Source organism: Gouania willdenowi, chromosome 1 (genome assembly GCF_900634775.1).
Source record: "Gouania willdenowi chromosome 1, fGouWil2.1, whole genome shotgun sequence".
Taxonomy (NCBI): Eukaryota; Metazoa; Chordata; class Actinopteri; order Blenniiformes; family Gobiesocidae; genus Gouania; species Gouania willdenowi.
Genome location: NC_041044.1, coordinates 44,759,769 through 44,773,721, shown reverse-complemented (window position 1 = coordinate 44,773,721; position 13,953 = coordinate 44,759,769). Strand labels below are relative to the sequence as shown.

Here is a 13,953-nt window from a genome sequence, read left to right as displayed (position 1 = left end):
AGAGTAAATTTCCTGAAAAACGGTTGTTTGAATAAATGAAACCTTAACATTATTAAAAAAGAAGACAAAAAGAACTCACTGGAATTATTTCCTACCTTTGTCAGTTACTGCTAGCCTGTATTAGCCTCTAATTAAGGTGAAATGGTGAAAATGTCGTATTTAAGAAATGCTTTTCTAACTGGAAGCCCTTCAGACTCTACTGTAACTATGAAGTAGCTACAGTTTCAGAACGGTTGGTGACCCCTGACATACTGTATGTGACATTAGGTGAAAAGTGGTGGAAAGGGTTCATAAGTGCTGAAAATGTCTGGAGAGTGGGAAAAAATGTGCAGAAATGTGATGTAGAAGTGTCAGAAATGGGAATAATGTAGCAAAAATACATTAAAGGGAGCAAAAATATGGCAAGAAAAAGTGGTTAAAATAAGTTAAAGCTGATATCCAGATATGTCCCGCCCTCAACGGCCTCACTTCCTCCCACTGCCTCTGCCAATCAACCAGAAGCCACGCCTCTACTTTTCTGCATGCGCATCGTGGAACATAACAAGGTCTCACTGATATATGTCTATGGGTCAAATAAGAGCCATAATCATATTTACATGTTTGCTGTTGTGACGCGTGGCCTTGTTTCTGTGCACAGTAACACATTCACTTTGATTGACAGTCTCAAAAACAGGAAGTAGAAGCCTATTGGCTGGATGCACTCTGCAATCGTTTCCATGTGTATAGAGGTCTATAGGATGAAGGAGGGGCTTATATACATTAATATATATGAATGTAGACCATAATAAAAGACTAGTTTGGGATTTTTTCACTTAGATAAACATAGATTTCTCAGATATCAGCTTTAAAATATGGTGAGTTTGGTTTAGTTGCAGAAAAAGGGTAAAAATAAGCAAAAATTAGATCAAATTGTTAATAAAATATTCTTAGTTTCTTGAAGGAATCTGGTGAACCCTCCCAGAGTCTCGCGACCCCAAGGTTGAGAACCCCTGCTTTAAAGGACCGGAAGTGGTCCCCGGACCTTGAGTTTGACACATAAAGAAGTGATTATGAAAGCAGTAGTAGATGCAGAACCTTAAACTACCACTAGAGGTCAGTAGCACCGAGGATAAGTCTCAGTAAAGCTCTGATAATAAAACTGTATTAATGTTCCTACAGTGGGAACATTCATCATTATAGCAGCAACTCACACATTTTAGATTTAATACAATAATTACAAGAGTAGGAGGGACACACCACACACACACACACCACACACACACACACACCACACACACACACACACACACCACACACACACACACACACCACACACACACACACACACCACACACACACACACCACACACACACACACACACAGTCACACACACCACACACACACACACCACACACACACACCACACACACACACACACACCACACACACACACACATCACACACACACACACAGTCACGACCAGAATGATGACCAAACCTTGCACCACGGGACGCTGACGTCACCACCGCACAGTTGGTAGTTGATGACGCCATCTACTGGATGGACTCGGATCCTCCTCCTGCATGACGTCACAGACTGAGACCGTTATGAATAAATCAGTGATATTTAGTCAAAGCTAATATTAAACTCACAGAGACGGTAATGGATCCTGTTTGCTTTGTTTCTAATGAACAAACTAAATCATTCTAAATTAAGACAATGTAGAATAAAATCAAATCAGATTAAATGATAGTGAAGGTTTCTGATCAATCAACGCTTTTATTTTGAAGGAACTTCAGTTTAGTGTTTATGTTTTCATGACTTTTCTCATCGTCTTCCACAGTGGTTACACTATATGGACAAAAGTATTGGGACAGTGTGTGTCCTCCTGCAGCTCTGACGTAGGGAGTTCTCAGGGGTTCTCAACCTTGGGGTCAGGACCCCATTTGGAGTCACCAGACACTGGGAGGGGATCGCCAGATGCTAGGAATATATTTAAATAATTGGAGCTCATTTTTTGCTTATTTTTACCTTTTTTCTGCAACTACACCAAACTCACCATATTTTAACCTATTTTCATCACTTTTTCTTGTTATATTTTTGTTCCTTTAATTACTCTTTGAACCATTTTTACCACTTTTTCTGTCTGTTTTTATCCACTCTAATTTACAACTTTTAACCAATTTCTATGCTTTTTAAAATCCCATTTCACCACCTTTTCCACCATTTTTGGTCACTTTGAACCTATTTTATTAGTGATTAGAACAAGGATTTCCATATTTAAGATGACTATATACTGTGGCCTCTCTCTGTCGCTCTCTGGAACCTTTATTTTGGGGTTGAGGTCTGAAAAAGTTGAGAACCACTGGTGTAGAGCATTGATGAGGTCAGGTACTGACGTTGGACGAAAAGGCCTGGTTCCAGTTCATTGTAAAGCTGTGTCTTTGTGCGTGTTGGAATAACTAAAGGACTTAAGGTAGAAAAAGATCTGAAAACTTTTACTCAATAATTCATGTTCTCTGCAGTTTGAATCTGATGTTGTTGGTCCAGATTTGGGCCGCCGGCCTTAAGTTTGACACCACTGATTTAAAGCAACATCAGTTCAGATGGATTTGTTTGATGTGTTCCTGATATTTTAGAGTTACAGCAAAATATAAAATGACTCCAACCATTTAATGAAGGATAACCACAGCTTTAGAACCGTTTGTCTGTACTTTATCTGACTTTATAAGTATAATAATTGACGTTCCCACAGGTCATTCAATGAGAAAGTAAATAATCAGACTTTTAATTAATAATCAACGTCAGATCATGTTGGGGACTGGATTAGATGTTATGATGGTCCAAATGTGGACCACCGCCCTCCATTTTCACACATATTGTTGGTTAAATGTATGTGGGCGTGTGTAAAACATGGCACAATAATAATGATAAAAATCATCATAAAACAATTTATAATAAATAATAATAATGATACAAATAATAATATTTGTAATAATGGTAATAATAATCATAGTAATAATGATTAAAATAATTATAACAATAATAATAGAAACAATAAAAAAATAAGAATCATAAAAATAATGACAAAATAATAAGTAATAGTAATATCAATACAAATAATAATAAAAACATAATAATAATAATAATAATAATAATAATAATGCTTAAATTGCTTTTTTCATCGTTTAAACGCTTCTTTAAACTGATCAGACCTTTAATTAGTCTCATATTTTAGACCCAGATGTGGGGGGGGGGGGGGGGGGGGGGGGGGGGGGGGGTACCGGAATAGAACACCTCACTCAGGTGAATAGAACCTGCGTCTTCAGGAGCGCGTCCTCGCGTCATGGAGCGCGCCTCCGCAACTGGGGGCGAGGGAATGTGTGTGTGTGTGTGTGGGGGGGGGTCTCATTGACTGATAAGGAGAGGGGGGGTTGATGGGACTCCGCCCTCCCCTCTCTGCTCAGCATCCACTCCTTCACTTCTCACCACCAGCACCGAGAAACCGGCACCGGACCGAGATGCGCTCACTGTGAACCGGGCCGTGAAGGGGGGGGGACAGGAGGGCCGGGGAGGGGGCACCACCGAGGAACACACACACACACACACCGGGGGAGGGAAGAAGCACAACCAGGCTGGATGCGACCATGAGCCGCGTGCGCCCCCCTCCCGAGCGGCGGCCGTCGACGCTCCGCCCGCGGACCGCGTCGTGAGCGCCGCCGGTTCGGTACCCGAATCCCGACCGACCGACCACCGGGGAGGGACGATGTCCGCCTCCGTAGGGCCCCAGGGCGGCCCGCGCCCCGCCAGGCCCGAGGTTCCGGACCTGAGTCACCTGACTGAGGAGGAGAGGAGGATCATCCAGGCTGTGATGGCCCGGCAGCACGAGGAGGAGCAGAAGGAGCAGGACATGCTCAGGTAGCACGCACACGCACACGCACACGCACTGCTCCAGGTGTCACATTATTATTAATATTATGATGATTATTATTATTAGCCTACACACACTGACCGGAAACAGACGTGTTACAGGTGTGGTTGGACTGTGCGCGCGCGCGTGCGTGTATTTTTCATCAATGGGGACCGCCCTGCTTACGCACGCACGCACTCACGCACTGCTCCGTGGCCGGTACTAGCCCGTGTCATTATAGTATAGGCCCGTGCACGTCGGAGAGGGTGTGGTTTAGCTCTGGAGTTCCCAACCTGGGGGGCGCGTTACACGAGAGGGTCCCACAGTGGTGGTCCAGGGCCCAGAATCACCTCTGCTTTGTTCAAACATAATTAGATCACATTTAATGTCAAATCAAGATGAATTATTCCAGAAGGTGGAATAAAACTTCCAATAATTCATGTTCACATTTTTCAGTGATTTAATGCAGAATGGAAGGTAGAATCATGATCAATTAGTTAATTAATTGATAGGGTTACACAGGTGAATGAATACACGTACAGCAGTGTTGTTGTGATTAGAGAGGATTAACGTGTGTGTACACTAGGGCTGGGCAATATATTGAGATTCAAGTTATATTGACTCTTCTATTTTGCCAAATAGAAAATTACAATATCATCTATATTGATATATTGATTTTATTTAGTGTTAAAATACTTATTTTATGGGGCGGTGTGTAGCTCAGTGGGTTGAGCGCCCGCCCCATGTACGGAGGCTGTAGTTCCTCACCTGCAGCGGGTCCAGGCTCGATTCCCGGCCTGGGACCCTTTCCTGCGTGTCATTCCCTGCTCTCTCTCACCCCCCTTCCTGTCAAGCAACTGTCATATAAAGGCCACTAGAGCCAAAAAAATCCTTTAAAAAAAAAAACAAAAACTTATTTTAGGAGTCACTGCTTTCACTCCTTCTCAGAACATCATGGTATTCATAGTTAGATCATCACTGAATGTGTCCAAACACGGACCTTCATCTAAACAAGCCGCACGACAAAACTCACTCACACGTGCTGTCCCTGAGAGGAGAAAAAGCCTGAAGTGGCACATATTTTGCATCTCTTCTCTGTTGGCTGTTGATAAAAAATGTGTCTATGACAAATCCAGAGTCCAACCTTCTTGTTCTCCTTTGTTAGGAACACTGGCCTGTTTATCTGTTTATTGTTGTGTTTATGACACATACATTTAACTGTGTTCTCGCGCAATTATATAAATATTGTGAGAACTGCTCTGTCTCGGACGTGACGTCACAGTCGTCCAACCGAAGAGCACCATGATTTACCGGACAGCGGTGAAAAACCAGATCTGTGCCGTGGCGCAGCAGAAATCCAGTGGAAACCCCAGTCAGTGTGTGTGTGTTTCATTTCTGTTGTTAATACACGTGTTTATTTAGCTAACACATGTTTATTTAGCTAACACATGTTTATTTAGCTAACACATGTTTATTTAGCTAACACATGTTTATTTAGCTAACACGTGTTTATTTAGCTAACACGTATTTATTTAGCTAACACGTATTTATTTAGCTAACACGTGTTTATTTAGCTAACACGTGTTTATTTAGCTAACACGTGTTTATTTAGCTAACACGTGTTTATTTAGCTAACACGTGTTTATTTAGCTAACACATATTTATTTAGCTAACACATGTTTATTTAGCTAACACATGTTTATTTAGCTAACACATGTTTATTTAGCTAACACATATTTATTTAGCTAACACATATTTATTTAGCTAACACGTGTTTCTTTAGCTAACACATGTTTATTTAGCTAACACATGTTTATTTAGCTAACACATGTTTATTTAGCTAACACATATTTATTTAGCTAACACGTATTTATTTAGCTAACACGTGTTTATTTAGCTAACACGTGTTTATTTAGCTAACACGTGTTTATTTAGCTAACACGTGTTTATTTAGCTAACATATTTATTTAGCTAACACATGTTTATTTAGCTAACACATGTTTATTTAGCTAACACATGTTTATTTAGCTAACACATATTTATTTAGCTAACACATATTTATTTAGCTAACATGTTTATTTAGCTAACACGTGTTTATTTAGCTAACACGTGTTTATTTAGCTAATACGTGTTTATTTAGCTAACACGTGTTTATTTAGCTAACACGTGTTTATTTAGCTAACACATGTTTATTTAGCTAACATGTTTATTTAGCTAACACATGTTTATTTAGCTAACACGTGTTTATTTAGCTAACACATGTTTATTTAGCTAACACGTGTTTATTTAGCTAACACGTGTTTATTTAGCTAACATGTTTATTTAGCTAACACATGTTTATTTAGCTAACACATGTTTATTTAGCTAACATGTTTATTTAGCTAACACATGTTTATTTAGCTAACACATATTTATTTAGCTAACACACATTTATTTAGCTAACACACGTTTATTTAGCTAACACACGTTTATTTAGCTAACACACATTTATTTAGCTAACACATATTTATTTAGCTAACACATATTTATTTAGCTAACACATGTTTATTTAGCTAACATGTTTATTTAGCTAACACATGTTTATTTAGCTAACACATATTTATTTAGCTAACACATGTTTATTTAGCTAACACATGTTTATTTAGCTAACACACGTTTATTTAGCTAACACACGTTTATTTAGCTAACACACGTTTATTTAGCTAACACACATTTATTTAGCTAACACATATTTATTTAGCTAACACATATTTATTTAGCTAACACATGTTTATTTAGCTAACACATGTTTATTTAGCTAACATATTTATTTAGCTAACACATGTTTATTTAGCTAACACATATTTATTTAGCTAACACATATTTATTTAGCTAACACATGTTTATTTAGCTAACATGTTTATTTAGCTAACACATGTTTATTTAGCTAACACGTGTTTATTTAGCTAACACGTGTTTATTTAGCTAACACGTGTTTATTTAGCTAACATATTTATTTAGCTAACACATGTTTATTTAGCTAACACATGTTTATTTAGCTAACACATGTTTATTTAGCTAACACATATTTATTTAGCTAACACATATTTATTTAGCTAACACATGTTTATTTAGCTAACACGTGTTTATTTAGCTAACACGTGTTTATTTAGCTAATACGTGTTTATTTAGCTAACACGTGTTTATTTAGCTAACACGTGTTTATTTAGCTAACACATGTTTATTTAGCTAACATGTTTATTTAGCTAACACATGTTTATTTAGCTAACACGTGTTTATTTAGCTAACACATGTTTATTTAGCTAACACGTGTTTATTTAGCTAACACGTGTTTATTTAGCTAACACATGTTTATTTAGCTAACACATGTTTATTTAGCTAACACATGTTTATTTAGCTAACATGTTTATTTAGCTAACACATGTTTATTTAGCTAACACATATTTATTTAGCTAACACACATTTATTTAGCTAACACACGTTTATTTAGCTAACACACGTTTATTTAGCTAACACACATTTATTTAGCTAACACATATTTATTTAGCTAACACATATTTATTTAGCTAACACATGTTTATTTAGCTAACATGTTTATTTAGCTAACACATGTTTATTTAGCTAACACATATTTATTTAGCTAACACATGTTTATTTAGCTAACACATGTTTATTTAGCTAACACACGTTTATTTAGCTAACACACGTTTATTTAGCTAACACACGTTTATTTAGCTAACACACATTTATTTAGCTAACACATATTTATTTAGCTAACACATATTTATTTAGCTAACACATGTTTATTTAGCTAACACATGTTTATTTAGCTAACACATGTTTATTTAGCTAACATATTTATTTAGCTAACACATGTTTATTTAGCTAACACATATTTATTTAGCTAACACATATTTATTTAGCTAACACATGTTTATTTAGCTAACATGTTTATTTAGCTAACACATGTTTATTTAGCTAACACATGTTTATTTAGCTAACACATGTTTATTTAGCTAACACATGTTTATTTAGCTAACACATGTTTATTTAGCTAACACATATTTATTTAGCTAACACATATTTATTTAGCTAACACATGTTTATTTAGCTAACACATATTTATTTAGCTAACACATGTTTATTTAGCTAACACATATTTATTTAGCTAACACATATTTATTTAGCTAACACATGTTTATTTAGCTAACACATGTTTATTTAGCTAACACATATTTATTTAGCTAACACATGTCTCTTGAAGCTGCTATCCGGAGTTTCTGAGAGAACGTCTTGATGTCCCGCCCTCAACAGCTCTACTCCCTCCCCTGCATCTGCCAATCTACCAAGAGCCACGCCTCTACGTTTGTGCACGTGCATTGCAAAACATAACAAAGTCGCATAGCTACAAAAACTACACATTTATTGTTAGAGTGCAATAACTTTGGATTAAAACATGTTTATTACCTGTCTATGGAATCCTTTTCAAAGCAGCAAGCCCCTCCCCCTTTGAAAAGCAGCTCCGGAATAATTTTTGTTGCGGTCACAAAGACGTTTATCCACAAGCTTTTGTTTTTTAGTAGAAGTTTTATACGTTTGTTATCGTAGACTGGATAACTGGAGTTTAGGAGTGTTCCTCCATGACGCTATGCTGCTCCTCCATGACGCTATGCTGTTCCTCCATGACGCTATGCTGCTCCTCCATGACGCTATGCTACTCCTCCATGACGCTATGCTGCTCCTCCATGACGCTATGCTGCTCCTCCATGACGCTATGCTTACTCCATGACGCTATGCTGCTCCTCCATGACGCTATGCTGCTCCTCCATGACGCTATGCTGCTCCTCCATGACGCTATGCTTACTCCATGACGCTATGCTTACTCCATGACGCTATGCTGCTCCTCCATGATGCTATGCTTACTCCATGACGCTATGCTGCTCCTCCATGACGCTATGCTGCTCCTCCATGACGCTATGCTGCTCCTCCATGACGCTATGCTTACTCCATGACGCTATGCTGCTCCTCCATGACGCTATGCTTACTCCATGACGCTATGCTGCTCCTCCATGACGCTATGCTGCTCCTCCATGACGCTATGCTTACTCCATGACGCTATGCTGCTCCTCCATGACGCTATGCTTACTCCATGACGCTATGCTGCTCCTCCATGACGCTATGCTACTCCTCCATGACGCTATGCTTACTCCATGACGCTATGCTGCTCCTCCATGACGCTATGCTGCTCCTCCATGACGCTATGCTGCTCCTTCATGACGCTATGCTTACTCCATGACGCTATGCTACTCCTCCATGACGCTATGCTTACTCCATGACGCTATGCTGCTCCTCCATGACGCTATGCTGCTCCTCCATGACGCTATGCTGCTAATTCATGACGCTATGCTTACTCCATGACGCTATGCTACTCCTCCATGACGCTATGCTTACTCCATGACGCTATGCTACTCCTCCATGACGCTATGCTGCTCCTCCATGACGCTATGCTGCTCAGTGATACCTGTTTGCTGTTGTGACGGTTCACTCGTATTCATTTTGATTGACAGTAGCCCACTCCAGGAAGTCAAAGCCTATTGGTTGTGAAATCGGTGCTTTCTGGCATGTGTATAGGGGTCTATGGGACAAAGGGGGGATTTATATACATTAATGACCACCAGCAGTAGACCATAGTAACAGAATAGTTAGGGATTTTTTCGCATTTCAAAAGAATAACACATAAACGTAGATTTCTCAGAAACTCAAGATATTAGCTTTAAGCTAGCACATATGTTAAGATAACACGTATATTATCATACCAGCCTCTGATTGGCTGATCTGGTTAGATCTGTGAAGATAAGCAGGTCTGGTCCTGGTCAGTAGATGATGGAGACCACTGAGAATTCCAGGGGTCACAGTGGGGGACAGTCACTGCAGTGGTATCTGTCATTGTGTCCTTGGGCAAGGCACTTTACTCACATTGTCTAGTATGAATGTAGTGTGTGAGTGAGTGGTGGTGGTGGTGGGAGGAGCCTATGGTTCGCTATGACAGCCTCGCTTCTGTCAGTCTGCCCCAGGGCAGCTGTGGCTACAATAGTAGCTTACCACCACTAAGTGTGGATGGAAAGAATAATGCCTTAATTCTGTAAAGTGACTTTGTGTCCAAAAAAGCGCTACAGTATATAAAATTGATGTATTATTATTATTATTATTATTAAGCTAACACATGTATTAAGATAACACGTCTATCAAGCTAGCATGTGTATTAAGCTAACACATATCTATTAAGCTAACACGTGTATTAAGCTAACACATATCTATTAAGCTAACACGTGTATTAAGCTAACACATATCTATTAAGCTAACACGTGTATTAAGCTAACACATATCTATTAAGCTAACACATGTATTAAGCTAGCACATATCTATTAAGCTAACACGTGTATTAAGCTAACACATATCTATTAAGCTAACACGTGTATTAAGCTAACACATATCTATTAAGCTAACACATGTATTAAGCTAACACATATCTATTAAGCTAACGCGTGTATTAAGCTATCACATATCTATTACGCTAACACGTGTATTAAGCTAACACATATCTATTAAGCTAACACGTGTATTAAGCTAACACATATCTATTAAGCTAACACATGTATTAAGCTAGCACATATCTATTAAGCTAACACGTGTATTAAGCTAACACATATCTATTAAGCTAACACGTGTATTAAGCTAACACATATCTATTAAGCTAACACATGTATTAAGCTAACACATATCTATTAAGCTAACGCGTGTATTAAGCTATCACATATCTATTACGCTAACACGTGTATGAAGCTAACACATATCTATTAAGCTAACACGTGTATTAAGCTAACACATTAAACATTAAGATAACATGTATTAAGCTAACACGTCTATTAAGCTAACACGTCTATTAAGCTAACACATGTATTAAGCTAACACATCTATTAAGCTAACACGTGTGTTGAGCTAAACGTGTATCATAAGCTAACTCATGTATATTAAGCTAACACACGTGTTTTAAGCTAATGCACGTCAGAGGAAGCTGCGACCTGAAGAAAAGGATGATATTCACAGACTAGTAAACCAGAGTACATGTACTCCAAATGTGAGCACTTAGTAGGGCTGGGCGATATATCAAGATTCAAGATATATCGACTTTTTTATTTTGGCGAAATATAGAAAATGACAATATTTTGTATCAAAATACCAGTCACTGCTTTCTCTACTTTTCAGAGCAGCATAAGAAACCTCAGTTAGATGGATTTCTGAGTGAGTCCTAACCCAGACCTTCATCTAAACAAGCCACACTATAGAACTCACTCACATGTGCTGTCCCTTAGAAGAGAAAAAGCCTAAAGTGGAATATATTGATCAGCTGTTTGTTAATAAATGAGCTTGTTTGGCATTTTGCGTCGACAAATTTATCCCAGAGTTTTTTTTTCTGCTCAGACTTATCAAGATTTATATCATATATCACCATTTTGAGAAAAAATATAGAGACATGAGATTAATCACAGATTATCACCGACATCACTTTATTAACGTAAACCAAAGCATGTGTTTGTTCACTGAGCTGAAGGAGGTGAAGCTGAGGTTCTCCTCCATAAAGAACATTCAGTTCCTCTGATGCTCTGTGTGTGCGCGTGCGTGCGTGTGTGTGTGTAAGCGTGTGTGTGTGTGTAAGCGTGTGTGTGTGCGTGCGTGCGTGTGTGTGTGCGCGTGCGTGTGTGTGTGTAAGCGTGTGTGTGTGTGTAAGCGTGTGTGTGTGTGCGCATGCGTGTGTGTGTGTGTAAGCGTGTGTGCGCGTGCGTGCGTGTGTGTGTGTGTAAGCGTGTGTGTTTGTGTAAGCGTGTGTGCGTGTGTGTGTGTGTGAACTGAGCAGCTGGCAGCGATAAGCAGCAGGTCACACACACACACACACACACACACACAGCGCTGAGCAGCAGCAGCTCGTCAGCATTACACTTTCTCTGACAGGAATATCTAATACAGATGTAGGCAACTGGTGGCCCGGGGGCCACATGTGGCCCTCTGCCTTGAAATTAAACAAACAAAATGAATCCAAAAACCTGCCTGAAAAAATACACAAAACAAAACAATAAAAACAGAAAAAAAAACCAAGAACAACACAGAATTACAGAAAAATATACAAATACACAAAATGAAGAAAAAAATACAAAACAAAAACAAGCTCACAAAGCCTTGGTTGTTGTACACAAAAATGATTCATAACACACAAAATTACAATAATAGACAACAGGACTCCAAAAACACAACTACAAAAATACACAGAATTATTCATAACACAAAAAACAACAACAACTAGGGATGTCCTAATACAACTTTCTTATTTCCGATATGATACCGATATTGATCCGATAGAATCAGCACAAATCATACATACTTTTATAACTTTTTTTAATAAAATGACTTATTTTGTAGTGTGGAATGTTAGAAAATGTTTGATCATGTGATGTCACTCAAACAGAGAACAATAGTCAGAAACAGTAGGGATGAGAAAAACTGACCCATTTATTATTAATAGATTGGTTACATACATTTTAACCTTCAACATAATATCTACAGTATTATACAATTGAATAAAATAAATCAAAACTGAATTCCAAAAAAGAAAAAAAAAAAATTTGGAAATTTGAATCCGATATCTGATATTTGTTTTCAGGCTGATATCGGACCGATATCCGATATTGATATCGGATGGGGATGGCCCTAACAACAACATACACAGAATGACTCCAAAAACACACAAAATGATTGATAACATCAAAAACCCTTTGTAGTTTCCTGTATTAATGCTCTGATTGGTTGTTATTCTAATGCTGACATGAATGTTGATCATGTGACCCTTCCTTAGTGATTATATGACACACACTGAACCTCCACCTTCATGTTTTTGGTGAATTTCACATATTTTTACCACATGTCCCATTGCACAGCTGCTGAGACGTCTAGAAAGGATCTGGACGAGATAAACACACGTGAGGGAATCTCAGGGGGACCACTCGGTCGCGCAGGATTTGTCAAGATTCAAAATATATTGAGTTTTCTATTTTGGCAATATTGGAAATTATAACATCGCCTATATCTATATATATATTTTCTTTAATAGCTTATTTTGTATTAAAATACAGTCGCTGCTGTCACTACTTCTCAGAACTTGTAAAGCTCATGATCACAGAACTCACTCACACGTGCTGTCCCTTAGAGGAGAAAAAGGCCAAAAATGCCACATATTGATCAGCTGTTTCTTCATTAATGTCCCAGTCTCAATGTGTATTTTTTTTTCAAATTTTGTGTATTTCTCTGTTTGGTCGTTTTTGCAGGTTTTTTTGGGGGGGATTTTTGTTGTTCTATTACGTATTTTTTTCTCCTTTGTGTATTTTGTTGTCCTTTTAAGTATTTGTGTTGTTCTTTTGTGTATTTCACTGTAATTTGTGTTTTTGCTGTCATTTTTTGTATTTTTTATGCTGTCATTTTGTGTATTTATTTGCTGTCATTTTGTGTATTTTTTGTCATCATTTTGTGTATCTTTTGCTGTCATTTTGACTATTTTTTGTTATCATTTTGTGTATTTTGTTGCTGTCATTTTGTGTATTTACTTTTGGGGGCTGCTAGTTGTCCATATACAGTATGTGATACATGCACAAGTAATTTAAATTTCTTAAAGCACCATGATGTTATTTTAGCCTGTGTGGTGTTTTGCATCAGCAAATTTAACCCAGAATTGTCTTTATGGTCAAACTTTATTTGAATTAAAATGATCAAGATTTATTTTGTACATCATCATTTTTAGAAAAAATATTGAAATATGAATGTTGGTCCATATTGCCCAGCCCTCGTGGGAATTGAGTGTCCTGTTTTGACGTCTGCAGTGGAATCTGTTGGATACATTAAGTTTGTTTTTAAAATGTGAAAAATTAAGTAATATACACAGTTTAGTATTTTTGACAGAAATGTTCTAAATTTTTAATTTATTTTTGAGATAACTACCTCATGTGTAGTTAACAC

General features: G+C 37.8%; 1 protein-coding gene across 1 annotated transcript in view; it reads left to right on the top strand.

Moving 5' to 3' along the window:
* Positions 1-3,435: 3,435 nt before the first annotated feature.
* Positions 3,436-13,953, top strand: part of LOC114460655 (regulating synaptic membrane exocytosis protein 1-like) — a 51,728-nt gene continuing 41,210 nt past the window's right edge. Inside the window, exon 1 of the mRNA XM_028442608.1 lies at positions 3,436-3,899. Within this exon, the coding sequence (XP_028298409.1) occupies positions 3,748-3,899 (152 nt within the window). The 5' untranslated portion in view covers positions 3,436-3,747. The remainder of the gene's footprint in view (positions 3,900-13,953) is intronic.